The sequence below is a fragment of the Lagenorhynchus albirostris genome, chromosome 11 (assembly GCF_949774975.1).
Source record: "Lagenorhynchus albirostris chromosome 11, mLagAlb1.1, whole genome shotgun sequence".
NCBI lineage: Eukaryota > Metazoa > Chordata > Mammalia > Artiodactyla > Delphinidae > Lagenorhynchus > Lagenorhynchus albirostris.
In genome coordinates, this window is record NC_083105.1 from 98,701,586 (window position 1) to 98,729,150 (window position 27,565).

The 27,565-nt window shown below is 48.5% G+C and overlaps 1 protein-coding gene across 1 annotated transcript in view; it reads left to right on the plus strand.

Annotated features, from left to right (window-relative positions):
* Window positions 1–27,565, plus strand: part of ANO2 (anoctamin 2) — a 334,695-nt gene that overhangs the window by 226,114 nt on the left and 81,016 nt on the right. The window contains exon 15 of the mRNA XM_060167142.1: window positions 19,019–19,093. Within this exon, the coding sequence (XP_060023125.1) occupies window positions 19,019–19,093 (75 nt within the window). The remainder of the gene's footprint in view (window positions 1–19,018; window positions 19,094–27,565) is intronic.

The following is a 27,565-nucleotide window of genomic DNA, read 5'->3' on the forward strand; positions in this document are numbered from 1 at the left end:
TGGAACGCAGATCTCCGCAATCCCACGTGAGTTTGTGGTTCTGTGCTCCGCCGCCCCTGTCGATTTTTCCTTTTGGATATCTTCTTAGGTAGGAATAGGAGACCTGTAAAATTTTATGTAGCCTCACAGTGTGAAGAGAACATGTTTATGGGACAATAATAACCACTTGTGCACAGACACAACTGCTTACCGTCTTGGAAAGATCAGCGAATCTAATTCAATTCATCAAATGTTTTGTGCATTACTGGGTGCCTTGACTTCCAGAAAGCACAAGATAAGTAAGATGCAATCACTGCTCTCACGGAGCTCCCCGTCTCATGTGCACCAAGACACACAGATAATCAAAAAGAGCAGAAAACAGAGTATATATCAGCAGCGCAGACTAAGTGCTGAGGGCGCGTGGAGGAAGTTTGTCGAGCTCCTAGCTGCTGCCTCTAATAAGGATTATCAGTACTCCCCAGACTTGCAATCCTGGAACCATGGCAATCTGTGCTTGGATTTACACAATTCTAAAAGCTGGTTACTAGGTTTAAGGATGTCTGTACAATCGCTTCACGAATGAAGAGTCTTCTTGAAGTCAGTTTAACAGACCACTAGTTTCAGAAAGCCTCTACCAGTGGAGGCATCACCTACTAATCTATTAATATTATCTGCCGTAAAAGTCAAGGCCAACTGGGAAGAGTCAGCCAAGTGTAAAGTGAGGAGGCCTGATCTGCGTGAGACCACTCTCACTTCTGACACCAGTTGCAGGTTCGGGGGTCCACAAGGCTATCCTTGGGCTTGGTAACTTGCTAGAAGTATTTGTTGAAAAATATTATACTCGCAGTTATGGTTTATTAGAGGGAAGGGATACAGGTTGACATCAGCCAAGGAATAAGCTCATGGGTGGAGTTCAAGAAAGTACAACACACAGAGCGCCACCGTCCTCTCCCCATGGTGTCAGGACGGTGTACCTTTCCCAGCAGCAGTGTGTGATGATGCAAAGAATTGACAGCCAGGGAACCCCCCTGAGCTCTGGTGTCTGGAGTTTTTATTGGGGCTTAATTATGTGCCATCTGCATGGCTGTCCTTGAGTCTCTGGGCATCTGGGGGTAGAACTGATACGACGCGGCCCAGAGACCCCCATCATAGATCGCATTGTTGGACTGTCTGGTGGCCAAACCCCCAGGCGAACAAAGACACTCCCATCAGGTGCGGCATTCTAAGAGCCTGGAGATCACCTCCCAGGAGCTGAGGGCGAAGGCCTGACCTCTCTTTGGTTGAGGTTAATTCTTTACCACACAACCACCAAAGGGTTTTCATTAGACAACATATCAGTGGCCCGCGTTGGGGGGAACCAGAAACTTTGGGGGTAAAAAGGAGATGATATACTAATGAGCGTAGTTCTGAAAATCATTTTACTTTTCAAGGTGAAATTTGGTGAGGAACTTAATATTTTTTTTCCTTCTGGCTCACGAATGGTCACAGAGCAAATCAGTTGCAGAGCTGGGGCTAGAACCTCACTTCAAGAATGTGTCCTTAACACCAACCAGTGGTGACAGCGAGCCTGCAACTCTAGGGCAGCCCTGGGTAACTGCCTGGTATTTTTCTCCCCAGACTCAAGAAGGAGCGCGAGAAAAGAGCACAGCAGGGACGCCCCCAGACAGGAGAAGTTGAGGCTTTCTTTCCTGCCCTTTTGTCTTCCCTCCTTCTCTCCCATCCATATTTATTGACTACATGGTAAAAAAGGATGGAAAGGGAGAGGAAGAGAGAGGAAGAGAGGATGATATCCTGGTTTCCATCGGGCATTTGTTATCCTAGTAGCTTTCTTCTGGGTTGCCTGCTATTTTCGGGGAGGTAGATTTCCCTTCTCCATCTCAGCCTCAATCTTCACTGTTCTGGTTCTGTATCAGAAACAATCAACATGTAATGCATCACCCTTCAGTTCAGTTCTGGCTTGTGTGGGGTCCCAGGGAGCCCTGGTTGCCTCTTCCTGGGGCCTGGAGAAGGATGGATACTGGTGAGACCCGGGGGAGTGCAAGCTCACGTGTTCAGCTGTGCATTTTGTTCACTAGGTAAAGGGATGCCCTGTGCACGTTCTGGAGGCCAACTCCAGCCCCTCTTGGGGTTACACATTCAGGGTGACTTGAGCTCATTGGAAAAGACAATCCGCTAGCGGACAGCAGGGAGGCGGCTGGCCCCTGTGGTGCAGAGGAGCGGGCCTGGTTGGAGCAGCTGAGGCTGCAGATTCCCAGGCAGTGACTTCAAGGCACTGCAGTGAGTCAGGGCCTGGAGCCCGAGGAGATGATGTGCGCTGACTCTCGGGGGGAGGCGGGGGGTGGGAACGTGGGGCAACCGCAGGATGGGGGAGGGAGGTTCCCCCAGGCCGACACGTCACCGTGTCATCCTTGGGCCCTGGTTCCTGGCTCTGGGTGGGGAGAGGCAGGGCCCGGTCTCTATGGGGCAGCAAGTAGAATCCCTTCTGAGCCTGGGGTGCTCATGCCTACGTTGGTCATGCCTGTCTTGTCTCTTTTTTCAGAGAGAGAGAACTGTGAGAAGGATGGAAAGGGAAACTTGCGAGATAAGTCCAGATAGCTCCTCTCCCAAGGCTGAAGCTGGGAATGGAGAGACCGAGCGTAGAAGGCAAGGCTGTCGTCTGGACAGCCCCGCAGGAGAGTCTGCGGTGGGGAGTAAGGCGAGAACCACCAGGAAGATGGTTCTCATCCTGGGCCAGTAACCGCTTACGGCTCCGAGCCGGGAGGTGAGATGAGAAGGTTCCAGTGGACGTGCAGCGCTGACTTGCAGACCAAACCTGTCACTTCTGCACAGTCTCCTGGGCCCTTTACCCTCATACAGATGCGCGGGGAGAGGACAGAGGTGCAGGGTCTGTGGAAGGAGAGCATCACAGAGCTGTTGATTGGCTGAAGGTCAGGTCATTCTTTGTTGGCAGAAGGAAAAAATACCTTGCTGGGGGCAGGAGTCCTAGGTCAGGAGCCTAGGTCAGGTAAGGGGGTCAAGCAACTTTTCTCAAACTACCTTGGAACTGGCTAGTTTGTTACCAAAGAAGTTCCATGACCAGTGGAATCTGTGAATGCTGGATTAAACAAAGGTACTATAGGACTTCTCCGAGCCTCTGGTATGTCTTGGCCATTACAATCCTAAAAAAGAAAGTTTGTCCGTGTGGAACATCTGCAAATACCTGAAAAATACAATTTTCTGAAGAACACAGTATGGGGAATGCAGAAGAGCTAAAAAAAACCCATTAGGTTGGAATTATTCAGATCTGGATTAAAATCCCAGCTCAGCTGTTTACTAGGGCACTAGTGTAACCCCCGTCAAGTAACTAACCTTCTTGGATCCTAATTTCTTTGGGTATAAAATAGTACTAATAATTCCTATCTCATAAAGTTATTGGGAGGAATGAATGAGATCAGATACATAAAGAATCCTGAAAAGTACCTGTAACTTAGTAAGCACACAGTAAAGGATGGATGGATGAGGGGGTGGATGGATGAGGGGATGAATGGATGAGGGGATGGATGGATGAGGGGATGGATGAGGGGGTGGATGAGGGGGTGGATGGATGAGGGGATGAATGGATGAGGGGATGGATGGATGAGGGGGTGGATGGACGAGGGGGTGGATGGATGGATGAGGGGGTGGATGGACGAGGAGATGGGTAGAACTACCAGTCTTGGACCACTACCCCAGCTAGGTAGAGTCATTGTTCTGGGCACGCCCAGAGCACCAAGCATGATGGTGCGTGTGTGTACATGCACGTACACACTTACACATAAGCACTCACACATGCATTTTCCTGAATCTTTTACAAAGACGCAGCAGTTGGGAGCTTCTCCGCCAGGCTCCCACAGCATCCTGGGCATGGCCACATCCTAGCAACTACTCCACTGCACCGTGACTGTCTACCCATCTGTCTCTGTCACAGCACTGACAGTCCTGGAGCACAAAGGCCATAGCACAGTCCCTGGAACACAGTAGATGTTTATAAAATTATTGTAACAGGACTTGTCAGGACCCCTTCTCAGTTGCCGGAGCAGGTAGGGCCACCACACCAGTGACATCTGAGAGGCTTGACCTCACCAGCCTATGAATATATCATAACCCCTTTTGAGGGTCAAAAATAAATCCTCAGAGCTCAGTGCTGAACAGAGGGCTAGAGGGGGATGATGACAAAGTCTGTGTGTGGAGAGGGGACAGGATGAGTTCTGGGAGGTGCGTCGGTGGGGGGTTCTGCTGGCCTTCCCTTTCTTGCCCCGCAGCGGGGTAGCTAGTCACACGCAGCAGCCGCTGGGGCCCGAGTTGGGTTCGTGGAGGCCAGATCCGCCCTCCCAGGCCGTGGCCTGCAGGCCCTGAGCCCGTTCAGTAGCCTCCTCTGTGCACAGCCTCGCCCCGGGCCCCACGGGGCGACCATGAGCGAGGGGGAGACCAAGCAGGGACCACCTGCACATCCAACCACAGAGCATCCATCCTTCCCCGCATCCTCCCCTTTCTGGATTTTTCTTCCTCTCTTTGGCCGCACTTCCCTCTCTGTGCCTGGAGCTGTTGAACCCAGCTGAAGCTGACCGTGCCGAGGACGGACTCTGTCACTGTCCTGGCTCTGGCCAGGGTGTCCTCAGCCTGGCAGGACAGAGCTGATTCCTGGCCAAGGAGAGCCCTGGACTCCAAGAAAAGGCATGCGTGGCTGGGGCAGGATCTCGCCTCACCACCTACAGTGTGCGGGGAACGAACGACCCCTTTCAGGGATTATTTCACTTATTAATTTCAGAACGGGTTAGTGAACGGTGTATGTAAGTTATGGTGGCTCTGGCTGTGTCTCCAGGAAGTGCTTTGGAGATGACTCTTCTTCTGAAGGATGGTGGAGGCCTCCTCCCTTGACCGGGGAACCCTAGGTTTGAGGAAGATCCAGGAAGTGCTTCTGCGCGTCTTACCCGGTTTTCATTGTTGGGGTCCCTTTCCATTTGTCCCGGCCCTTCTTTTTAATGAAGAGGAAGAGCAACGAACCACTCTTCTCTGTCAGTTAACAAAATCTGAAGCCAAACCAAAACCAGACGTTGCCTGCTGGCGGCATTCAGCATCACCAAACACCCTGAGGAGAGTTAATGACAGTGTCTTCTTGCCAGTTAACTGTTGCTGCAAGTTGCTGAAAATGTGTTTCCTATGCAGTCCTAGTGAAAAACAAACACTGTTTCAGTTGTGTATCGTCTAACTGCCTACCCGTGGTATCACAGTGACAGGTCTGACCATGGCGGAGGCCAGAACTGATGGATGTTGTAACAGAACAAGGGACAAAGCGTCCTTACTCTTCTGGCCAAAACACATGGATATTGGCGAGGTTCGTGATTTATTCCTTTGCAGGTGAAATCTTGCAAGGGCATAATAATCTTTTTTTTTTTTTTGCGGTACGCGGGCCTCTCACTGTTGTGGCCTCTCCCGTTGCGGAGCACAGGCTCCGGACGCGCAGGCTCCGCGGCCACGGCTCACGGGCCCAGCCGCTCCACGGCATGTGGGATCCTCCCGGACCGGGGAACGAACCCATGTCCCCTGCATCAGCAGGCGGACTCTCAACCACCGCGCCACCAGGGAAGCCCCTGATGTCATTTTTTTCACATGTCTGCTTTGAGTGGAGGGCAGTGAGCATCTCTTAACAGGTACCCTGTAAGGTGCTTTGTGCATAGTGGGGAATTTTAAAGCCCAATAAATGCACGATATGTAAGGTAGCTGCATAAATTAAGTGAGGGAATGAGATGCTGTCCATCTCATTACAGTGACAGGTCAAACGACTGGTTTGATAATCGAAGTGCGCCTTGGCTCTTGGCCCCAAGCGTGGACGGTGACCAGGCAATGCTCCTGCCCTCAGTTCTTGCCTTCTGACTCCTTGAGCTACCGGGACAGCACATAGGCCTGAAGGTTTCCCCTGGACTCGAGCGTGATCAGCGCAGCTCTAGCCCCACACCCGGCTTGCGGATGGGGGTGGGAGAGGGGCGTGGCTGGGGGCCGGCAATGCCGCCGATGTGAGGAATTCTGTGCCCACGCGGCACATGAGGGATTGTCTCCAGGCTTGTTTCTACCCTGTGAGCTCCTCTTGAAGAATCTGTTCACAGAGGGACAAGCCACAGGAATACGGGCCCTGGAGCAAGCACAGCAGGGGAGGGGGCGAGTCTCCAAGAACAGGATTTCCCTAATTGGGCTGAGCTGTAGCATCACCCGTAAAGCATTTTCAGAAACAGATTCTGTCACCCCCAAGGTTCTGATTTAGTAGATGTGGGGCCGGGCCAGGAATCAGGGTGTTTTGAGAAGTCCCCTAAGTGATGCTGACGAGCGGCCAATGTGGGAACCGGTGACATTGCCCTGGACGTCCTGTTCCAAAACCTCCCCCTTGCACAGCAAGGCAGCCTGTCCTCTTTGTGGTCTGAGCCTCTGCTGGGGGCTGGGCCACCAGCTCTCTTCTTTCTGTCCTCCAGGGCTCACGGCCTGCTTCTTCCCCAGGCCCCCCAGCACGGTAAGGTGTGGCTACCCCCTTAGAGCATCATTGTGGTACAGAGGGAATAGACGCAGAGAGGGATGCAGGGCCGTGGATTTCCTTCCATATCTGTTTAGTAGGAAAAAAATTGGAATTACAAGTATTGCGCCTGAAGAGAGCAAGAAGAAGGGGGGATTTCGTGAACAACTTCAGATTTGTAAACAAACGTTCTACAGGTCAGTTTTCCATTCCGTGGGCTAGAACGTAAGGAGAAGGCCCCACATTGAAGCTGGAGGCTTGTTGGTGAGACTGAGAAATAGTGTGTGACCTAAAAGGTCACAACCACACGCCAGAAGGAGCTCAGTGACTGAAGGGTCTCTGTCACGGGTCTTCATAGCGAGCCCGGGATGGCAATGCCCTCCTTGCCTAGAGGCAGGGGGTGGGTCGGAGCACAGCTGAGTACCACTCAGACTGATACTCTTCCCTGTATCGTTTTGCTTGCAAAATGCTGTCCTTATCGGCACATGCCCGTGGGACGTGTACTTGACTATCTTTTTAAATTTATTTTTTACTGAAGTATAGTTGAATTACCATGTTATGTTAATTACTGCTGTACAGCAAAGTGACTCGGTTAATTACTGCCGTATGTACTGCAGAGTGACTCAGGTGTACATATATATGCATTCTTTTTAAAAAATATTCTCTTCCATTATGGTTTATCCCAGGAGATTGGATATAGTTCCCTGTGCTATACAGTAGGACCTTGTTGTTTATCCATCCTATATATACTAGTTTGCATCTGCTAATCCCAAACTCCCAAACCATCCCTTTCTACCCCCCCACCCCTCCCCCTTGGCAACCACCAGTCTGTTCTCTGTCCCTGATTCTGTTTCTGTTTCATAGATAGGTTCATTTGTGTCATATTTTAGATTCCACAGATAAGTGATATCATGTGGTATTTCTCTTTCTCTTTCTGACTTACTTAGTATGGTAATCTCTAGTTGTATCCATATGGCTGCAAACGACATTATTTTGTTCTTTTTTATGGCCGAGTAATATTCCATTGTATACATGTACCACATCTTGTTTATCCATTCATCTGTTGATGGACATTTAGGTTGTTTCCATGTCTTGGCTGTTGTGAATAGGACATGCATTTGACTATTATTCTTAAAGTGTGGAAAGGCTACCATGAACTACCTGCATTTTCTCCTTAGGTTTTGGCACTCGTGCATCGTAACCCAAAGCAGGGGCACAAATTTGTTTTGTGGGCTCTTCCTGTGTGAAACTAGATTTGACCCACCAGAGACTAAACACTGCACCTAGATGAGCTAGGCTGTTGTTTCCAAGTCAGTACTCACCCACTGAGCCACACCTGCAAACGCATTCCACGAGCCAGGCTGATCTCAGCACTGGAGGTCCAGTGGGGAGCTACACACAGAGGTTCCCTGTCCTCATGGAGCTTCTGTTTCCCTAAAGGAGGCGGAGAGAAGATAAATAAATACATGAGATAACTTCAGATAGTGATAGTGGTGATAGAGAATAATAAGGGCCAGGGGATGGGCAGGGACCTTGGGAAAGACCTCATTGGAGGGGCGATGCTAGAATTTGAGAACGGAGCAGAGGACCCAGCTGGGTAAAGAGGTGGAAGAGGAGAAATCTTATCAAGGTCTTGAGCTTGTCATGTTCAGTGAACAGGAAGAAGAAGGAAGCCGGTGTGGCTGGAATGGAGTAAGAAGGGATTGAATGGTCGGAAATGAGGCTCGAGAGGGGCCAGAGGCCAGGTCATGTCAAAGCCTCGGAGGCCGCGGCATTGGGGTTAGATGTATTCCAGCCCCTGAGTCCATGGTCATTTGGCTTCGGTCTTTGTGTGATGTTCTAGATAAGGTCATAGGTTAAGGCTTCAGGCATATGGTACTCGCAGAGGGTGATGATGGCTTTGGCCCAGCCTCCTCCTTTCACAGGCAAGGAGGTCTGGAGAGGGGCAATGACTTGGCTGCCCTGTGCTCTCATACGTTGTTAGAGGCAGCCTGTCTGAGGCCCGTTTTTCCACTACCACGATATGAAAGGGGATCCCCTTCAGAGAGTGAGTGGCGAGGGGGTGTCTGCAGTCTCCGAATCCAGGCTGGGCACCCGATAGGACAATTGGGATTGGGGTAAGGGAGGGAGAGACGCCCAGCCTAGTACTGGAACCTAGGAAGGCCAAGGCTGCCTGCTGGGAAACAGAAGAAGGGAAACAGCAAGCCGTCTGGGAGGGCAGAGGGAGCGCAGAGTAAGCAGGCTGGACCTCAGGAGGGGAGGGAGGGAACCAGAGTCTGTGTGTCTGTGTCTGCTAAAATACCAGCCGTGGGAGGAATAAAGAATGTTTTCCATCTGAGCCACAAATTACACTGCGTTCTGCCCTGGGCTTCATCCATGCCTGTAGCCTTTGGTGCCGTGCCACGTGACTGCCTTGTACTCCTTTGCCAGGATTGCCTTCCTAGGTTGAGGCCCTTCCCAAAAGTCTGTCTCTATCTCTAGATGACTCTGGGGGTCAGGTAAGCCCACAGGGCTGAGGGGTAGGACCTGGAGGTTCTCAGCCCAAGAGGCTGTGTGCGCTTGGGCTGTGAGGACCAACGCCGTGCCGGGGACTGATATCATGGTGACAGGAGTTGCAGGGGGGCCCAGGGTCAGTGAAGGGGAGGGATGTGCGGTCCAATGCTGGCCTCACTTTTGTGATCAGGCCATGAAGACTTCTGGAGGAGGAGCTATTTTAGGAGAGAGAACCAGAGAGAGAGAGAAGGTGGTGAAGTTGGTGGGATCTCTGTTTCTAGAGTAGATGCTGTTTGTGAGGGGTCTTGAAGACTCAGCCAGCAGAGGGAGCATTGAACAGCTGTGTCTGAGGGCAGAGTGGGACCAGGTCACACAGGACAGTTATGTGGCTTCGGAACAGGAAGAGTGGCCCCCGGATCTGTGCCGTAGGAAGCGTTGCCCAAATTGAACTTGGGATTTCCACGTCACTTTGACAAGGAAACTTCACTTAATGTGTCCCGCTTAGGGCCAGGGCCCGTGGTGGATGAAACAATAATGATGGTGATGGTGACATTAGGTAACAAGTGTTGGGTTACCTCCGCTTGTGTGTAGCTGCCAGGTACCTGTGCTAGGCACAGTTTTATGCACGTTGCCACGTGTCACCTCATTTCATCTTCACGGCAGCAATCTTGTATGGTGGGTACTCTGTTTGATCTCTTTTCTAGGGATGAGGAAATTGAGATGCAGAGAAGTTGGCAATAAGCTCAAAAGCTGGGAATCCACCCCAGGCGGCTGCCTCCAGTCTAGACATTGAGAGGCTCCTGGGGCACCACTGGCTCTTCTAACCAGGTTGATGGGATGCCCAGCTCTAGCGAGGAGGAAGGAAAAGGGAATGAGGAGAAGGAGAGAAAGCCAATAAATGAGCAAAGAATTTTTTTTCACAAATGCAATTTTATGGTCCCATTTCACAGATGGCTGGCCCCAGCCCTGAACCTCACTATCTTTTTCTTCTTTGTTTTATTTAACATATGTCTGGTGGGCTCCAGAAATTTACAGCATAACTCCTACCCGTTTATAGCTTTTATTTAGTGGAAGTGGCCTGAATTCCATCTCCGCCCTCTACCACATGCCATCCTGGGAGTGGCTGAATTTATGGCATTGGCTGCCTCAATTATTAATCCTCCTCTGAAACTGTGCTGAGGGGTCCCCCACACAAAGGGATGCTCTCAGTGGGCCTGAGAAATGAAAATGCATAAAGTTCATTAACCCTGAGACCTGCAGCCACACAGCAGACCACGCAGTGGCCCCTCACCTGCTCCCAGAGCCCAGGAGTCCCTGGGTCTTCCTGGATTCTCGTCTCTGACAGTGTCCCAGGGACCCTCCAGTGGAAAAGTACCTTGCACTTCTTCCCATCATCCCGTTCTTCCGAGTGTTTCGCCCCTTCTCGATCCACCGTCCTCCACATCTTCCATGTATTTTTGTCTCCTCCAACTGGCCAGGCCCAACTTGACCCGTCATGGAGGCAGCCAGCACAGAAACTCGGGAGTGGTGATTAATCACCCTTGAGAGCTTATATCCTTGATAATGACACTGGAACAAGCGACTGCAATTTGACCCTTACTCAGACACAGTTGAACCCAGATCTAGACTTTTCTTTAGTTCTCCACCCAGACCCCATCACTGCCCACCCTTCCCATCCCCAGTTCTCCATGTTTTTTCCCCTTGACCAGAACAGGGTTTGGCTTCACTTACTTCCAGGTTGATAGGAGACCTCCATCTGCTGTAAATGGTTGGACCCCTTGTCTTAGGAAATCAAGGCAGACGAAGTGTCCCAGAAGACAGGGATGAGGAACCATCAGATTCCCACCTACCATTGGCCTCAGGAATTCTAATAGTGTCCAGGCCATGCCCTGCTTGCCACCTGGCACAGAGAGGGACCCAGGCGAGGCTGGTTAACCGTCCCCAAGATTGCTTTCAGAGTTGAGGCTCATGAACTGATAGGAGACACATTCATTGCACATTTATTGAGCTTACACTGTGCACCTGCCCCTGTGCTTAAATGCTAGATATGTGGAGATGAAGAAAACCTGTCCTCTGCTCTCCTGGAGCCGACAGTCCGTGAGGGAGCAAGAAAATCAACAGTTATACAGAAAAATTTATAGAGGGTAACGAGGCTGGAGATGTGCAGGGCCTGACCTATGGCATCGGCACTGGCGGTAGAGAGGAGAGGCATGGCAGATGGCGGGTGCGTTGTTGAAGGGGACAGACTCTGTAGGACTTGAGGCTGGTTGAGTTGAGTGTGTGGGAGACAGTAGCCCAAGTGAATGCCTCAGTTTCTGGCTTTGTCTGCTCAAAGGTTCAGTTCACTGAGTTAGGGAATATAAAAGGAGACAAAGGAGGTTTAAGGGGTGAGTTGATTCATTCTTTGGGGACATTTTGAGCTTGGGACATCCCACTGAAGATGTCCACTAAGCAGTTGGACAGATGAGTTGGGAGCTCTGCTGAGAGCTCTGAGCTGGAGATAAACATCTGTGATCCTCAACACGTGGGTGGTCAGTAAAGCCAGTATTGTAGCCAGGAAGAGGGTATGGCGACGGGGTGTACTAGTACTGAACTCAGCTCAACCCTTTGTTCCCAAAACTTCTTAAGAAAGTAGACTACGGCAGCTCCCTCTCTCCTCCCCTTCCATCCACTTTCCCGTCGTTGTTTTTGCCCCCATATTCCTCTGAAACCTTCTCACAGGTCACAGATGACCTTCATGGCAAATTCTAATGGGCGCTTCACGGTCTTAACTCACTTGATGTGTTAAGAAAACGTGCGTCCACTTCTTGAACCTTCCCTCCCGGGCTTTGGTGGCAATACTCTTCTAGTTTCCTTCCTATGTTGTGGCTACTCTTTGGTCCACTTATTTTTTTCGCTGGCAGAGCCCTGAAGAGGCAGCCTCACATAGGAGGCTGGTGAATGCAAGCATGGACTCAGACACGCTAGACTCCAGAGCTGCAACTCATTAGCTTGTGACCAAGTTCCTTAACCTTCCGGAGCTCACGTCCGCTGGCTATAGAATGGGGATAATATAACTTCAAGGGCTATTGCAAGAATTAAATGAGAGATGTCTCAGACACGTAGCTGATGGTCAGTCACATCATAAGCAATTTAAAGTGGTAGCTCTTACTGTTTGTGTGCTTATAGGCTGCACGGCAATGCCCAGCGGGAAGGAGATGGTTTAAGAGTGTGGTTACCACAGTCTGATCCCCTGGTCAGCAGTATCACCAGCACCAGCATTGCCTGGAAACTTGTTAGAAATGCAGATTCTCAGGCCCGCTCCAGATCTACTGGATCGGGAATCTCTGAGGGTGGAGCCCGGAAATTTGTTCTGATGTCTCAAGGTGCACGCTAAAGGGTGGTTCAAGGTAAGAAGGAGTGAAATCCTTGAGCAAAGTATGAGATCCGAAGGAAAGGTGGAGAGACTGGCTGTCAACAGGAGAGGAGGTGAGACAGGAAGGTCAGTGAGCTAACCTTCTCCCCTGCCTAAACTGTGCTGCTGTCTACACTCTACCCCCCGTTACCCTGACCCACTGGATAGTGCTGTGCGTTGCGATGCGTTATGACAGCTCAGAGCTTTCGCACCTGGTACTTTCTCTGGAATACCTTCATCTCTCTTTTCATCCTGGAAAACTTTTTTTTTTTTTATTAATTATTTTTGGCTGCATTGGGTCTTCATTGCTGTGCGTGGGCTTTCTCCAGTTGTGGCGAGCGGGGGCTACTCTTCGTTGTGACGCGCGGGTTTCTCATTGCAGTGGTTTCTCTTGCTGCGGAGCACGGACTCTAGGTGCGCGGGCTTCAGTAGCTGTGGCTCGCGGGCTCTAGAGCGCAGGCTCAGTAGTTGTGGCGCACGGGCTTCGTTGCCCCGCGGCATGTGAGATCTTCCCGGACCAGGGCTTGAACCTGTGTCCCTGCGTTGGCAGGCGGATTCTTAACCACTGCCCCACCAGGGAAGTCCCCATCCTGGAAAACTCTTATTCTTTAATCACAAGTAAAATGTCTCTTCATCTTTGAAGTCTTCCCTTCTCCCTCTAGGCAGGTAGTTACTCGCTCCTCTGTGTTCCCATGACATGTGTCATATCATCTCATAATTTGTGTTTGTCTCTCTCAGTTTCTTTTAGTGATTGGGGCATTCCCTAAGAGCAAAGAATGTGAACTATTCTTCTCCATATCCGCAGTGCCTAGTACCAGAGCAATGCAGGGCACGCTTTTGATGTTCGGTGAATGCTTCCTGCATAGAAACAGGAGTAGTAATAAGTCACAGTTACACAGAACTTACAGTTTTCCCAGTACTGTCACACATGTCGTGTACTCACTGAGTGCTCAGTAGGGCAGGTTTACCAGTTGTCTGATTGAAGATGAGATTGTGAGGACACAGAGAAATTAGATAATATGCCCAAGGTTTCTCAGCTAATAAAGAGGTAGAGACAGGGATGAAGCCCTGGTCTTGTATTTCCAAATGCACCCTTTTTCCCTCTCCTTGATACTGCCCCCCAAATATTTGCAGGAACAGAGGCTCAATGTCTGAACGTTCTAATGGAAACCAGAGGCTATCTATTCACAACCCTCTGATTATTAGCTGGAGGGGGTAAGGCAGGTGATGATGATGGTGCTTGGCTTCCTGACCCTTGTAGCCTTCCCCAAAGAAAGAGGACCATGGCTGGTTTCCTTTGAAGCCCCAATCCAGTGCTGTCCCAGGCATGATGCTTCCTGAGCAGTAGGCGTTTATCGTCTTCATTGTCCTTTACTGAGTTCAGAGCTGTCTGCATTGGTTTAACATTGGTGTAACTGAGCATCTCTTTTCTACAGCCCTGCTTTAAGTAAATCTAAAATGTTATAAAAATCTGGATTAAAAGCTTGGGGGAATCTGCAGATACTACCCCATCAAGGAGGTGGGCTATAACTCCCTACCCCTTAAATGTGGGCTGTACATGGCGACTTCCTTCTGAAGAGTAAAGTGTGAGAAGGGGGGCAAAGAGTAACTTTACAGCAGGGAAACCTGACGAACACTTACCTCCACCAAGCGATCAAGGTTAACATCATGAGTGACAGGTCATATTCTAGCCTGTTCCTTTGATATGATGAGATGAAAATGATACTTTACCTCTGTGGTCTTCCTGTCCCAAACCCATAACTTCAGTCTAATTAGGGGAAAAACTTCAGACAAGCCCATATTGAAGAAAATTCTACAAAATCCGTGACCAATGCTTCTCAAAAATGACAAGGTCATCAACAACAAGAAAAGCCTGAGAAGCCGTCATAGTCTAGAGTTGCCTAAGAAGACTTGGTGGTTAAATATAATGTGGAATCTTGGATGGGACTGGAGCAGAAAGGGGATATTAAGTGAAAACTAAGAAAATCCAAATAAAGTGTGAACTTTAATTCATAATAATGTACAAAATTGGTTCATTGGTTGCAAAAAATGTACTCATACTAACGTAATAGGAAAACTGGGTGCAGAGTGTGTGTGTGTGCGTGTGTGTGTGTGTGTGTATATATACACACACACACACACACATACATATATGCACACACTCACACACATACCCTGTACCGTCTTTGAAGCTTTTCTGTAAATCTAAAACTATCCTAAAATAGAAAAGTTTATTTAAAGGAAAGAAAGTAGAAGAAGGAATTCTCATATGTTCCTGGTGAAAATGCAAAAATAGCACGGCCGTTTTGGAAAACAGTCTGGCGGTTGCTTATAAACCAGATATACACTCAACCCATGATTCAGCATTTCCACTACTTGGTATTTCCCTAAAACCTATACTCACACCAAAACCAGTACAGAAATACTTCCAACAGCTTTCTTCATAATTGCCAACAACTGGAAGCAATCCAAACATCTGTCAGCCAGGGGTGGTTAAATGAAACATGGCACGTCCATACAGTGAAATAGTACTCAGCCATAAGAAGGAACACATTTCTGGGAATGCAGCAGGGGTGAATCCCAGATGCAGTGCACTAAGTGAGAAAAGTGCACTAAGTGCACCAAGTGAGACTCAGAAGGGTCCAGACTGTGTGAATTTACTTCCATGACATTTTGGAAAAGGCAACACTAAAGGGACAGAGAACAGGTCTTGCCAGGAGTTGGAGATTAAGGAGGTGATGGACCACAGAGAGACATGCGGGCAGTATTGAGGGGGTGATGGTCCTGTATCTTGATTGTGGTCATGGTTACATGACAGTACATACGTGTTTATCAAAACTCGCAGAACGGCACACTAATAAAGGTGAATTTTACTATATGTAAATTCATACCTTAATTGAAAAAAATACCAACTCAGGGATGATTGGCCACTTTTCAAGGCTGCGCTCCAAGGGGTTTGCTTGAATAGTAGTCTCATCTACTGCGTTCACAGTGATTGCATTTCCAGCCATTCAGTTTGCCAAAAGGCCACTTGTGTGGTTTTATGTGAGTGTCGTCGTGCTGCTTCCTGTTTGGAGACTCAGAAGTGGGAGCCGTAGTCCAGGGACAAGGACGCGAGCATGGACGACAGCTAGGCTCATGGCTTAACAATGGTGAATTAGCTGAGTGCTTCCTAACCACCTGCTTCTGAAATTATCGTGAAGCTGATGAGACCTTAATTTTGTGTGAAGCCTTAGAGTTGACAAAGCTCTCTCCCAGGCGTTCAGCCATGGGACCGCACATGACCTCTGCCACGTCGGTGGGACAAGTGTTATCATCTCTGTATTAAAAGGAGAGAGAGGGGCTGAGAGTTCTCGCTTACCTGTGTTTGCAGGTGCACTGGCTTGGCCCCTCCCAATCGGGGTTGGCTAATTAATATAAAATGCATAGCAATTTGGTGCAATAGATGTTACCATTTATACATTCTACAGATAAGGAATATAATTACTTTACAGATGAGGAAATGGAGGTTCTGGGAATTTCCCAAGGTCACTTGACTAGTAAGTATTAGAACCAAGAGTTGAATTCAGAAGTTCTGGTTCCAAGGTCTACTTTTCTTCTGCCATCTCATAAACTGGTCATGTGACTTGCACGCAGAGCGTAGTTAACTGGATGGTATTTTGCCATGTATCTGCACGTCTTTCATGCGCCAGTGACTGGAGATTCTAATTAGCTTCTGTTACCAGAGCCAGTTATTATACATAAAGGCCACTTGACTCACTGTCATCTTTGCTAGTAACTTCGGGAGCTTGGAAGGCAGTCCGTAATCTCTGTGTTCTCTCAGCGCTTGTGTTTGGAAAGTGTCTGAATGCAGGAGAACTGTGTGTATGTTGGAAGCTATCACTTCTAGAAAAAAGGGCTCTTTGGTGTAAACGTGGGTGGAGAGTGATTTTTCAGCAAATACCAGAACATGTATATAGTTGCTTTGAGAGGACGTCAAATTCAGTTGCTTTTTAGTTATGCCTCATTTTTATGCAAAATAATGACGCCACCTTCCTTAGGAGGATTAGCTCTGAAATCCTTCTCCGTGTTTTGTGGGTGGCAACGGAGCTCTTCTGGGCAGGGCAGAGACTTCTCCCCTCTGTGTCCTCCACATCCAGCACAGAGCCCGGCCCTTCCCAGGCACTCAGACCACGTTCGTTGAGTAGAACAGAACCAAAACTCATTCTCCAGGACAGAGTTGTCACTGCGGGGTAGAGGCTGGTCTGAAGACACCTCATCCCGCTTGGTCCCTGGCCTGAAGAAGGTGGACGACATCTGGCAGGAACCTTAGCTAAAACATCTCAGCCGCCTGGCCCCTCCCTTGGGTTCATTAGTCATCCTCTGCGATGAGCCCGTTTCTGAGCCCGTTTCATCTGGGGCCATGTTTCCTGCTGTCTGCTTGTGTTTCCCTTCCCCCCATTTCTTCCAGGACTGTCCGTCTCGTCCCTGAGGACCACTCTGAGCTTGGGCTCATCCTTACTGACTGCTTTCTCGCCCTTTCCATTTCCATTTCTCATTTCACGGGCCAAGCACAGGGTTTTTTTTTACCTCTCCTTGCCCTGCTCGCCACTCAGGGAGCCCCACTGGGGAGGAACTGGTGACACAGAACCGGTAACTGGAGTTCCCCCTTCCCTCCACACCGCCGGTATTTCTGAGCACACCTGGTTTGCTGATCTTTGAGGCAGAACCTCTCATCCCCAGGCCAGAGGGCAGGAAAAGAGTCAGAGAGTCATCCAAACCTTAATTGTAGTGAGAGAGGCCTCAGGACGAGCTCCACCACACACCCCTCTACTTCTTTTCATATTCCCTACGGAGTTACCATCTACCTGCCCATCTTCAGTTTTCCTCATCAAAATCTTAAAGGAAAATACCACTAATGTGAGTGAAACTAAGAATGAATACTGGAAGAAAAGAGAAAGGCATGCTAGTCCCTTTTGATGTTTGGCCTCATTTGGAAGACTCACTTCAGTACTAATAGTAATAGGTTTTTATAGTTCCACCTGTGCATGGTCACGACCTGCAGTGACCTTGTTCTCATTGTGTGATAGAAAGTCTGTTGGGCACAGAGTCTGGAGACCTGATCCTGTCAGGGTCTAGGAGGAACGGAGCATCCCTGTTGACATCACGAGTAAATGAAAGTGCTCGTTACCGAATGACTGCAGCCTTAACGCTCATCTCCACCCCCCTTTAAGCCTGCTCAACCCTGTGCTCAGCTCCAGACACGCCATGAGAAAGACACACCATTCCTTTCCTCAAATCCCCCGCAGGCCTCACTCCCAGGATAACCTGGATTCCCAAACTGGCAAGCTTTTTTGGTGCGTGGGTGTCACCATCTCATTAGACTGGGAGCCCCCCAGGGGCAGGGACCATGTCCACTGTTCTCTGTCTCCCCACTGTGCCTGGCCCTAAGGTTTGCACACAGTGGGCACACAGAGATTTTTAGAAAGAAGCCCTCGAGGCCAAGAAGGCCCTTCGCTTACAGCACAGGCTTTCAAAGACTAGATGGCGCTGTTGCTAGAGCTAGATCAGGTGTGTTCTGAAATCGTGGCGAGGAGGGAAGAGAGAAACCGAGCAGGCCCTGGAACTCGCACTTGCTGACTTAGATTCAGACACGCTACAGAAATGCAGGGGGCCCGATCTCGCCAGCATGGAGGGCTTTGCCATTTTCCTGGCATCCTCCCCAACGTGGCTTCAGATGGCCTCCACAGCAACCTTGAATTGATACAGTGTCAGCAGGACACTGTATCAATTATAATTTTAAAGAACTGCAGTTCAGATAAATCAGGTGCCTGGGCTAACATTATGTGGATATTAATCGGCAGAGGTTTTAACCACTCACACCTTGTTGGCATCACCCTACCAGATGAGGGTCGTTAGGGGGTGCTGAAGGAGGATGTGGGCAGGGATATGGCGGTCCCAAGGAGAGCAGCCTGTGGACTGGATCCAGTCTGGTTCTCAGCCAGACTGACAGCAAGGCATCAGCTTAACCTGCATCTTGTATTGTCTGCATTTGTGACCAGGGGAGAACAGTTGTTTTGGAGGAAACAGATGACAATACATACAGGTTCTTTGAACAACAAGAATTGTGGGTAATTTATACACTTAGGATCTAAGGTCAATGGTTGATGTTTGATTTAAATGATGATCTGTTTTAGGATGCTGCCCTGTGGTCATTTGTATCTGTCATCTGTCTCTTGTTTTCACCTGCTTCTCACTAAAATAAAAATGAAACAGATAAAACCATCCTGTGCAGAAGCCAGGATGGGGTTCACGCGTGTGACCACTTTACAGATGAAGAAATAGAAGGTCAGAAACGTTAAGAGACACATCGAAGATCGCACCGCTGATGAGTGGTTGAACTAAAACTTCAGCCCAGTATGAGGCTGAAATCAAATATTGTCCTCTTTTCACCACAGATTTTCCAGGCTACCTAAAAATCACAAAATTAGGAGGGCTGTTGTTGATGTGTAGGGTAAGGCATCACAGACTAGAAAAATACCTAAACAGAGTGACGAATGATTAATAATATTCACATTTATGGAAAATTGAGAGACATTCTATATCTGATGTTTGTGGCATCTGATGGTCACTGTTCCCCTGTTTCTCCCCAGGATGATGAAGACAAGCTGACCTGGAAAGATCGTCTCCCAGGTTACTTGGTGAACTTCGCCTCCATCTTGTTCATGGTAATTTCCTGGCGGAAACACCTGCTCATGACGTGTGCGTGTGGATCCTGCTGTGTGAATGCTGGGAGTGTTAGCCTGTTATGCTGTGGGGACGGTGAGGGACTAGTGAAGACGAAGCCACAGTCCTTCTAGAGGGACAGCATCTCCCGTGATAGCCAGGCCATTGCTGCTCTTGGTTACCCGAAGGGGGGAAGGTGATTCCCTCAGACAGAACCTCAGCCCTGGGAGGGTCAGTGGCCTTCAGTGGCCATGGAAGGGGGTCTGTCTTCCCAGCCTTGACCACAGATGTTTGAAGATGGAGTTTCCAGGGATGGGTTGTGAGAAGGTGTCTCCCACATCGCGGCAGATGGAGACCTTGGAAGAAGGTCTTACCTGTGCAGGGAGGGCGGCTGTAGAAATGGTGGGAGCCTGTTGGAGCTGCAGGCAGGCTCTCCCTGGTGGTTGGTGGAAAAGAACAGCTTCTGGAAGGCACAGAAGACAGCCGGCTTGGGCTCTGTAAGCCTGATTCTTTAGCCTCCCTGTAGTTGCTGTGTTTATTTCCCTGTCTTCTCCCTGAGAGTTTGGTAGAGCCCTTTGGAGAGACCCAGATGGTCTCCACTGTGTCAGAGAAGGTGAGGAATGGGTCTGTGATTCATACCTGGACTTGATCAGTGAAGTGGTAGTAAGTCATTCCTGGGAGCCACGAGGGGCGAGACAACAGGAACTGAAGCGAGGAGACCTCGGGAAGGTGAAACTCAGAGGACTGAGCTCGGGGCACAAAGACACCTGCCCCCTGTCTGTGGGTAGACTCCTTCTAGTATTCGAGATGGGAACCTCTGTCCTTACAGCATTTCCAAGCAGGACTACACGTTAGTTGTGGGGTTGGGGAGGGATTGCTTATTCCAGAAATTGGGGCTGAAATTATAATAATTCTCTGGACCCACTGGCCAGAGGTAACACTGACCCTGGCCTGAGGTTACTATTTCCATTATTATTGCCATTGTGATCACTGAGGACGGGAATCGTGTCCTAATCTCAGAAGTTTAAAAAGTGAAAGATGCGTGGGCACCATCTGCTTCAACACTTCTGAAGTGCAGAGGTGCTGGGGGCCTTGCCAGGGCTTAGAAGCCTACACGTGCGATCTCCTTATCGCTTAAGAAGAGTGGAATTTATTCAAGAATATGTGGTGAGTTGCAGTGTGTTAAGCTGGAATGGTATAAAGTTTAATTTAGCACTTCCAAGCCTCCCACAATATGCATAATGTTGTCAAAGAGTTTATTCATTCATTCAGAAACTATTTCACGGGTGCCAGCTATGTGCTTGACACTATTCTTAGGCATTGGGCATAGAGTAGAAGCTAAACTAAAATAATCTGTCCCTTAAGGAGTTGACAGATAACAAACACGTGCGTAAATAAGGAAACAGATAAGTAAAACAGGCTTCCGTCTCCAGCAGTGGTAGGTTAGGATATTTGTAGCGTCCCATCTTGCTGAAAGTAGCAAAATATTGTGGATAAATACATTTTTCAATCTTCTTAAAGCTTGAAGGACTGACAGGATAGTCAGGAATACTAGACTGAACTCTAAAGGAAAATGGGAACAAGGAAACAAGTATCTGGGCACTAATGCTGCTTTTACCTTGAGGACAGTTTCCCATCTAGGCGAATTTGAGCTTGGGCTTTGGTGGTCTTTATGGGGCAAGGAGGATGGAAATCAGGGGGTATGACTGGCTCAAAGAGAGCTTCTAGCAGGAAGTCCTCACCAAATTAAATTGGAACACCAAAGGGCTACACTCTCAGAATGAAGATGAATAACTAGCCACACCCCGCCCCCAACTTTGGGACTTCAGAGAAAATTGGTATTTTCTAAGTAGAATAGGGAGAAAAGGGGAAACAAACGCCCTGTCCCCAAGAAGTGGCTGTGGGCAGTCCTCATGGTGGATTTACAGCTTGGTTCATCACAGGAGAGGATCGGGAACCTCAGGTTGTGGACTTGGTCTGGAACTAGCAGTGCTCCCAGGTGCCCGGGAGAAGCAAATACAAGTTCTCTCTGGAGGAAGGCAGATTCATGGTAGGTCTCAAGAAATCCCCCAAAAGAATTTTCAAGGGCAACGAAGAGAATACAACCAATTACACAAGAAGCTAAAGCACCTTGAGAAAGAACAATGAGGACAGCAAAGACGAAAGATATTGGAAATACCAGTTACAGGTTAAAACATCAAGCTTGAAAAATCTGCAAAGAATAAGAAACTATTGAAAAAAACAGCTTAGAAGGTTTGAAAACCAACCAATAAATCTGCTAGAAATAAATACATGAATATGAAATACATATGTATGAATATATAATACATTCTACACGTATATGAATGTTCTATGTATTATAATGTACATATATATAAAACAACAAACAAGACACAGCTGAAGAGAATTTGTGAACTGCAGTATAGGTTAGAAGAAATTATCCATAATGCAGCATGGGGAGGCAAAAAATAAAATATAGAGAAGAGAAATTAAGAGATTTGGAAATATTGGTAGAATGAGACTTAACATACGTTGCATTTCAATACTGGACAAAGAGGAAAGAGAAAAGTTAATGAATGAAATATAATGACTGATGGTTTCCTAATCTGCTACAGAATTCCAACCCACAGACTGAAGAGTCCCTATGAAACCCAAGCAGAAAAAAATAAAATAAATCTACATCTAGATTCATCATCGTGAAATCATAGACTATGTAAGACACAAGAGAAATCTCAAATGCAGTCAGAAAACAAAAGACGAGTTACCTTCAATAAAAAGGCTGTTAGATTGACCATTGCTTTCTCATAGCAATTAGAAATGGCATGTTATCTTCATGTGCTGAAAAGAAAACAATTACTTCTCCAGAATTCTATACCCAGGAAGAATATCCTTTAGGAATATCATGAGGATAAAATAAAGATCTTTATAGGCAAAAACTGAGAGTTTGCCACCAACTGAATCTTTCACTAAAGGAATTCTAATTATGTGCTTCAGATAGGACCCCGTATGGAAAGCCATAGTTTTAAAAAGAAATGAAGAATAATCAAAGTGATAAATCAGTGGGAGAATCTGTATGAACCTCGACTGTGAAAACAATAATGATGACGCCTCATGGGATCAAAGATAAGGTCGAATTTAAACTATGCACATCACTAATCTGTAAGTTGGGTGGGCAATAAATAGAGCAATAATGAATGTTCTAAGGTCCTTGTCTCCTTGGTGATGTATATGGAAGAGCAAAGACTAGGAAGAGTCAAGACACTCTTGAAGAAGAATTAGCAGGGATATGGCGCTCTACCAAACAGAAACTTATTATAAAACAATAATAAGTATGACAATGTGGTGGGGGGGTGGAAATAGGGAATTAGACCCCATAGAACAAAACAGAAAATCGAGAGTCAGATCCACGCAAATGACAATGCATGTAAGTGCAGAAAAAGTAGACCCCAAAGAATTTCATCACGGGATGTAAAACAGAGGAAAGTCAAGGATGACTCTGAGGTTGTTATCTTCCAAAGGCTAGAGTTATCCCTAGGGATCCCAGAGCTGCCTGCCTGATGGATATAAATCTGGAGTTCAGAGGAGATGCCCAGGCTGGAGCCCTAATCAGATGGTAGAGATGGTACTTAAAGCCATGAGATTGTATGAGATCCCCAGGGGAGTGAGGAGAGAGAGAGAAAAGGTCCAAGGACTGAGTCCCAAGATGCTGTAATGTGAAAATTTGGGAGCACGAGGAAGAGCCAGAAGAGAAGGTTGAAAAGGAAGAGCCAGGGGAGAGGGGAGGGTCCCCGAAGCCAAGAAGTATTGCAAGGGGAGGGCCATCACTTGTGTCAGATGCCACTGATAGGTCTGGGAGGGAGAGGATTGAAAATAGAAGCTTATCTACTGCCTGAGAGAAGACCTTGTAGCATGGTCACTGTCTACAACAAGTAGACATCACTATTGACAAACACTGAAAATCAGGTCAGTGGAGGGGTATCCCCTCAATGTTCTTTTTTTTTTTTTTTGCGGTACGCGGGTCTCTCACTGTTGTGGCCTCTCCCGTTGCGGAGCACAGGCTCTGGACGCACAGGCTCAGCGGCCATGACTCACGGGCCCGACCGCTCTGCAGCATGTGGGATCTTCCTGGACCAGGGAACGAACCCGTGTCCCCTGCATCTGCAGGCGGACTCTCAACCACTGCGCCACCAGGGAAGCCCAATGTTCTAATTTTTAAAAAATTCCATGGGTGGGGCTTCCCTGGCAGTCCAGTGTATAAGACTCCATGCTTCCACTACAGGGGGCATGGGTTCGGTCCCTGGTCGGGGAACTAAGATTCCCCCATGCCGCATGACGTGACCAAAAAAATAAATCGATATTTTAAAAAAATTCCATGGAGACCTTCTAAAGCTAGACTCAAGGTGGGAAAATTTTTTGCTGTCGTTCAGAGATAATAAATGATTATCTCTTATCTTCCGTTTCACAACCCCGCCTAACTCCGAATCTTGATACCAACAGGAGATTGTGTGTCAGAATCAAGAACTCATTGAGGCGTCTCACTCTGCCTGGGGTCCCCCAGCTATATGTAGCCGGCAGGTGCTGGGAATGGGAGTACAGTGGTAGGAAGATCACCTCGTGCAGGCAGGTGCTCTGGACTAGACCTGGCCTAGGCTTGTTGACTGAGATCATCATGACTAGCGTTCCTTTCTACTTTCAGAAGTATTCCAGGTTGGGCAATAAATGATATAGTCCCCTACCAATTTGATATTTTAAAAATCCTTATTTTACACTAACTTTTTCCCATTTCTTTTTTTTTCACTGTTTAAAAAACCCAGTCTTCTCGAGAAAGGGGCTTGGCATTTCCCTAGAACAAGGTGTGGAATCTGAGATAAAGGAGTCAGGATGGTGTTTATAAAAGAGTGTTTTTTGTTATGGAATTAGTCAGAGGCATCTGTGGCAAGGAACTTGAGTATCCGATATCATTTCCTCCTTCACCCCCTGTGATGAAACCTTGGCAGAAGATGCCAGGACCACGACCATGAGGAGGGTTTTAGCGATGCCAGTCTGTTGTCAGTTGGGGGTATTTTTCATGGGGTGACAAAAGAAGAGCCCAGTGCAGTGTTCCTCTTCCTCACCCGTGGGAGAGGCCAGGATGGACAAAGATGCCTTTTCTCTTTCTTCTCCAACCCAGTGTGTTGAGCTAAAGTTTCTTTCCTTTTTGAATTAACCCTCTTTTTGTTTTCTTTTTATGTGGGAGGGGATTACCAGAGGCAATGTCCTGCCTCTAGAGCTGGGTGCCTGAGCTCTACTCCCACGCCCAAGACAGTCATTGACTTCTGTTTGTATCTCGGGAACCAGCCATCAGAAACCCTCCTCCATCACCTGGACTATCAATCACAGTGATCTCCTAACTCGTCTGCCTGTCGGTTACGCTGTCCCCCGACAGATCATCAGCCTGTTGATCTTTCTCAAATAAGTCACGTTACTCTGCTGAAAACTCTCTAAAGGCTTCCCATCTCATGAAGAGTAGAAGCCGACATCCTTATACTACAGTTCCTCCCCTCCCCTCCAACACCCATCTTCCACTCCCACTCTCCCCTTTCGCTCACTGCTTCAGCCACCCCCTGCCTGAACCCCCGGCTCTCCGATTTCCTCCTTTAGGTCCTTGCTGACATGTCACCTTCTCACCTATGCCTTTCCTGACCCCACCCTGTTTTAAGTTGCAACCTACCTCGATGCTCCTGTTTTGCTTTATTTGTTTCTAGAGTATTGATCGCATCTGACATACTGTTTGTTACCTGCTTATGAGTTTGTCTGTCTTTCCCCACTAGGAGGTCACGAGGGCAGAAATTTCTGTTTTGTTCGCTGCTGTATCCCTGATGCCCAGAACAGTAACTGGCACTCAGTAGGGGCTCAAGACGTGTTTCATGAATGACTGCATGAGAAAATAAATTAATTAAGCAGGTGCTAGAGACAACTTGGTATGTCAATGATGGCGTTGTTGGTGCCTGTGTTTTTTCAAATTGATTTACTACTATGGGCTGTGCACTCAACCGGGCCGCTCTCCCGCTGGTGCAGCAGGGGTTGCTCTGCCCTGTGCCTTCTACTTGCTCCTGCTTATTCTTTCCTCCAAGCCTTCCCATAGGAAATGGTCCCACAGCTTCTTCTGTGACGTTTTCTCTGACTAATCCGCCTGCTCTGTGCCCAGAACATTCTAGAAGCTCCTGAACTGAGGCCCGTCACTCTGTCCAGCTGCTACTAGGCTCACCCTTGCCGTCTGTGTGCAAGGTTTTCTCAGAATGCAAGTCCTGGAGGGTAGGGACCAGACCAGCTCTCACAGTGTGAAATTAGGACTCTGGACTCTGTAGCCTGACTTCCACTGCAGTTTGGCTGTGTCCCCAAGTAAAGCTGTGGGATTCAGACAGCAAGTGCCACAAGAATGTATTGTACGACCCAGGGAATGTAGCCAATGTTTTGTAATAACTGTAAATGGAAAGTAACTTTTAACAGTTGTATATAAAAGAAGAACCCACCAAGAACCACAGAGGCCATGGTGCAGGTGACCAAGGGCAGGGGGGTGAGATTGCCCAGAGCTGAGGGTCGGCAAGTCTTTACCAAACAGGTTCCACACAGAAGGCACCTCTCTGCACTGGCGTGAGGCACAGAGTATAGTAGAAGACCAGTCCCCCCGTTGGCTTAGTTGGGGGACCTGATCACATACATGAAACACACTTATTGCACCACAGTAAGTGGTCAGAAAATATTTGTTGAATTTAATAAACAAAATCAATAATACAGCCAAAGTGATGAAAGTAGTACTGGGCTTGGTGCCAAAAGACCTGGGTTCTAACGTCAGGATGGGATTGTCGACCTTGCGGCCATAGAGCAGGGTTCAAATCCCAATGGCACTGAACCGCGTCTGCAAAAGGCATATCTCACGTGATTGTTGTAGGGATTCATGCTAGTGCGGGTATGGCTCGAATCATGACATCAAGAGAGCACACGTGGATTAGCTGTTGTTGATGATGATGTTATGACCCTGAGTATCTTGGCTTTGCCATGTACCACCCGGACCTTGGACCAATCCCATTGCTGCTTCTTGGGCCTCAGTTTCCTTGTACATGAGATCAAAGGCTGGACGTGGATGACCCCTAAATGCTAAAACCCTTTAATTCCTACAGTGATCTAGGAGGCTAGGGTTGTAGTCTGTGCCTTGTGACCTTGAGCAAATCGCTTCACTTTCCACGCCTGTTTCCACATCTGCAAAATGGTCCTGGGACTGGGTCGGCGCTCTCCAAGCTCTTCTGGCTTGTGGGAAACACCAGAGGAGCGGTTCGGAAGTGGATTTCTATAATGGGATGGAAAATCAGGATCAGAGAAGTTAGGATGGCAGAGCCCAGCATCTGAGGGCTGGGGAGGGGCATGGAGGTGGAGCCGGGGGGTGGGTGGGGATGGGGAAAGGGCTTCCCTGAGTGAGTGGAGCAGTGCCTCTAGAAGAATAGGAATCTTGTTAAATTGCAGATTCTGAGTCAGTACGTCTAGACTGCTTGCCATTCGGCCTGTTTCTCAAGCTCCCAGCTGAGGCAGCAGGTCCAAATCACACTCTGAGTGGCGGGGAGGCGTGTTCTTACCCCAGCTTGCCCTCTCAGAGAAGGAGGATAGAAGCTGATCTTCTCCCCACACCCTGAACCCCAAGGCAAGGGATGTTTCTGGCATCGTTGTTTTCCCCAGTCATCCCCCAACACCCAACCCCAGATAGACACACACAGGCGCTCTTCGATGCCCTGGCACGCCCCGCATCAATACTTCCATCACTGACCTTCACTGCAAAAGCGATCTGGGGGGAAAAGAATCTCACACCACATTTTCCAGGCCCATGCTGTCCAGCAGTGACAATCCCAGAGGACAGGGAAGTGCAATGTCTACATTGTTGGAGGGCGGTGGTGTCATGTCCAGGTTTCCCCACGTCCATGGTAGTCATCCCTCCCCGGTCCTGGAGGCTGGGGTTCTGCTGCGCCCACCTGCACCCCCATCAAAGGAGGGGCCTCCCCACGGAGTGTTTTTCCCATCTAACCTCTCATCTGCCCTGACTGACGCACACGCGTGTGCACGCGCACACACACACACACACACACACACACACACACCCTCTACCTGGAGGCTGCTGCCTTTCTCACCTAGGGCTTCTTTTTCTCACTGTGGCCACAAGGCAAGCACTAATGTTTGTGAAGCACATGGGGACACACTGCTGAGGCTGCCACCAGCACCCCAAGAGGTCCGAAGACTTCCATAGAGGGACACATCTGCAACCCATTTCCCATCACAGCCTACTGGAGTGTCATTCACACTGATTGCAAAGCACTGCCTAGCCAGAGTCCCCTCCCCACGCCTCCCCTTCCCTTCCCTTTTTTCTAGGGAGGGGATGCCTGTCGTCCAGGACAGTGTGTTTTTTCAGAGGAACCTTTCACCTGCCCCATTCTCTCCCCATGTTTTCC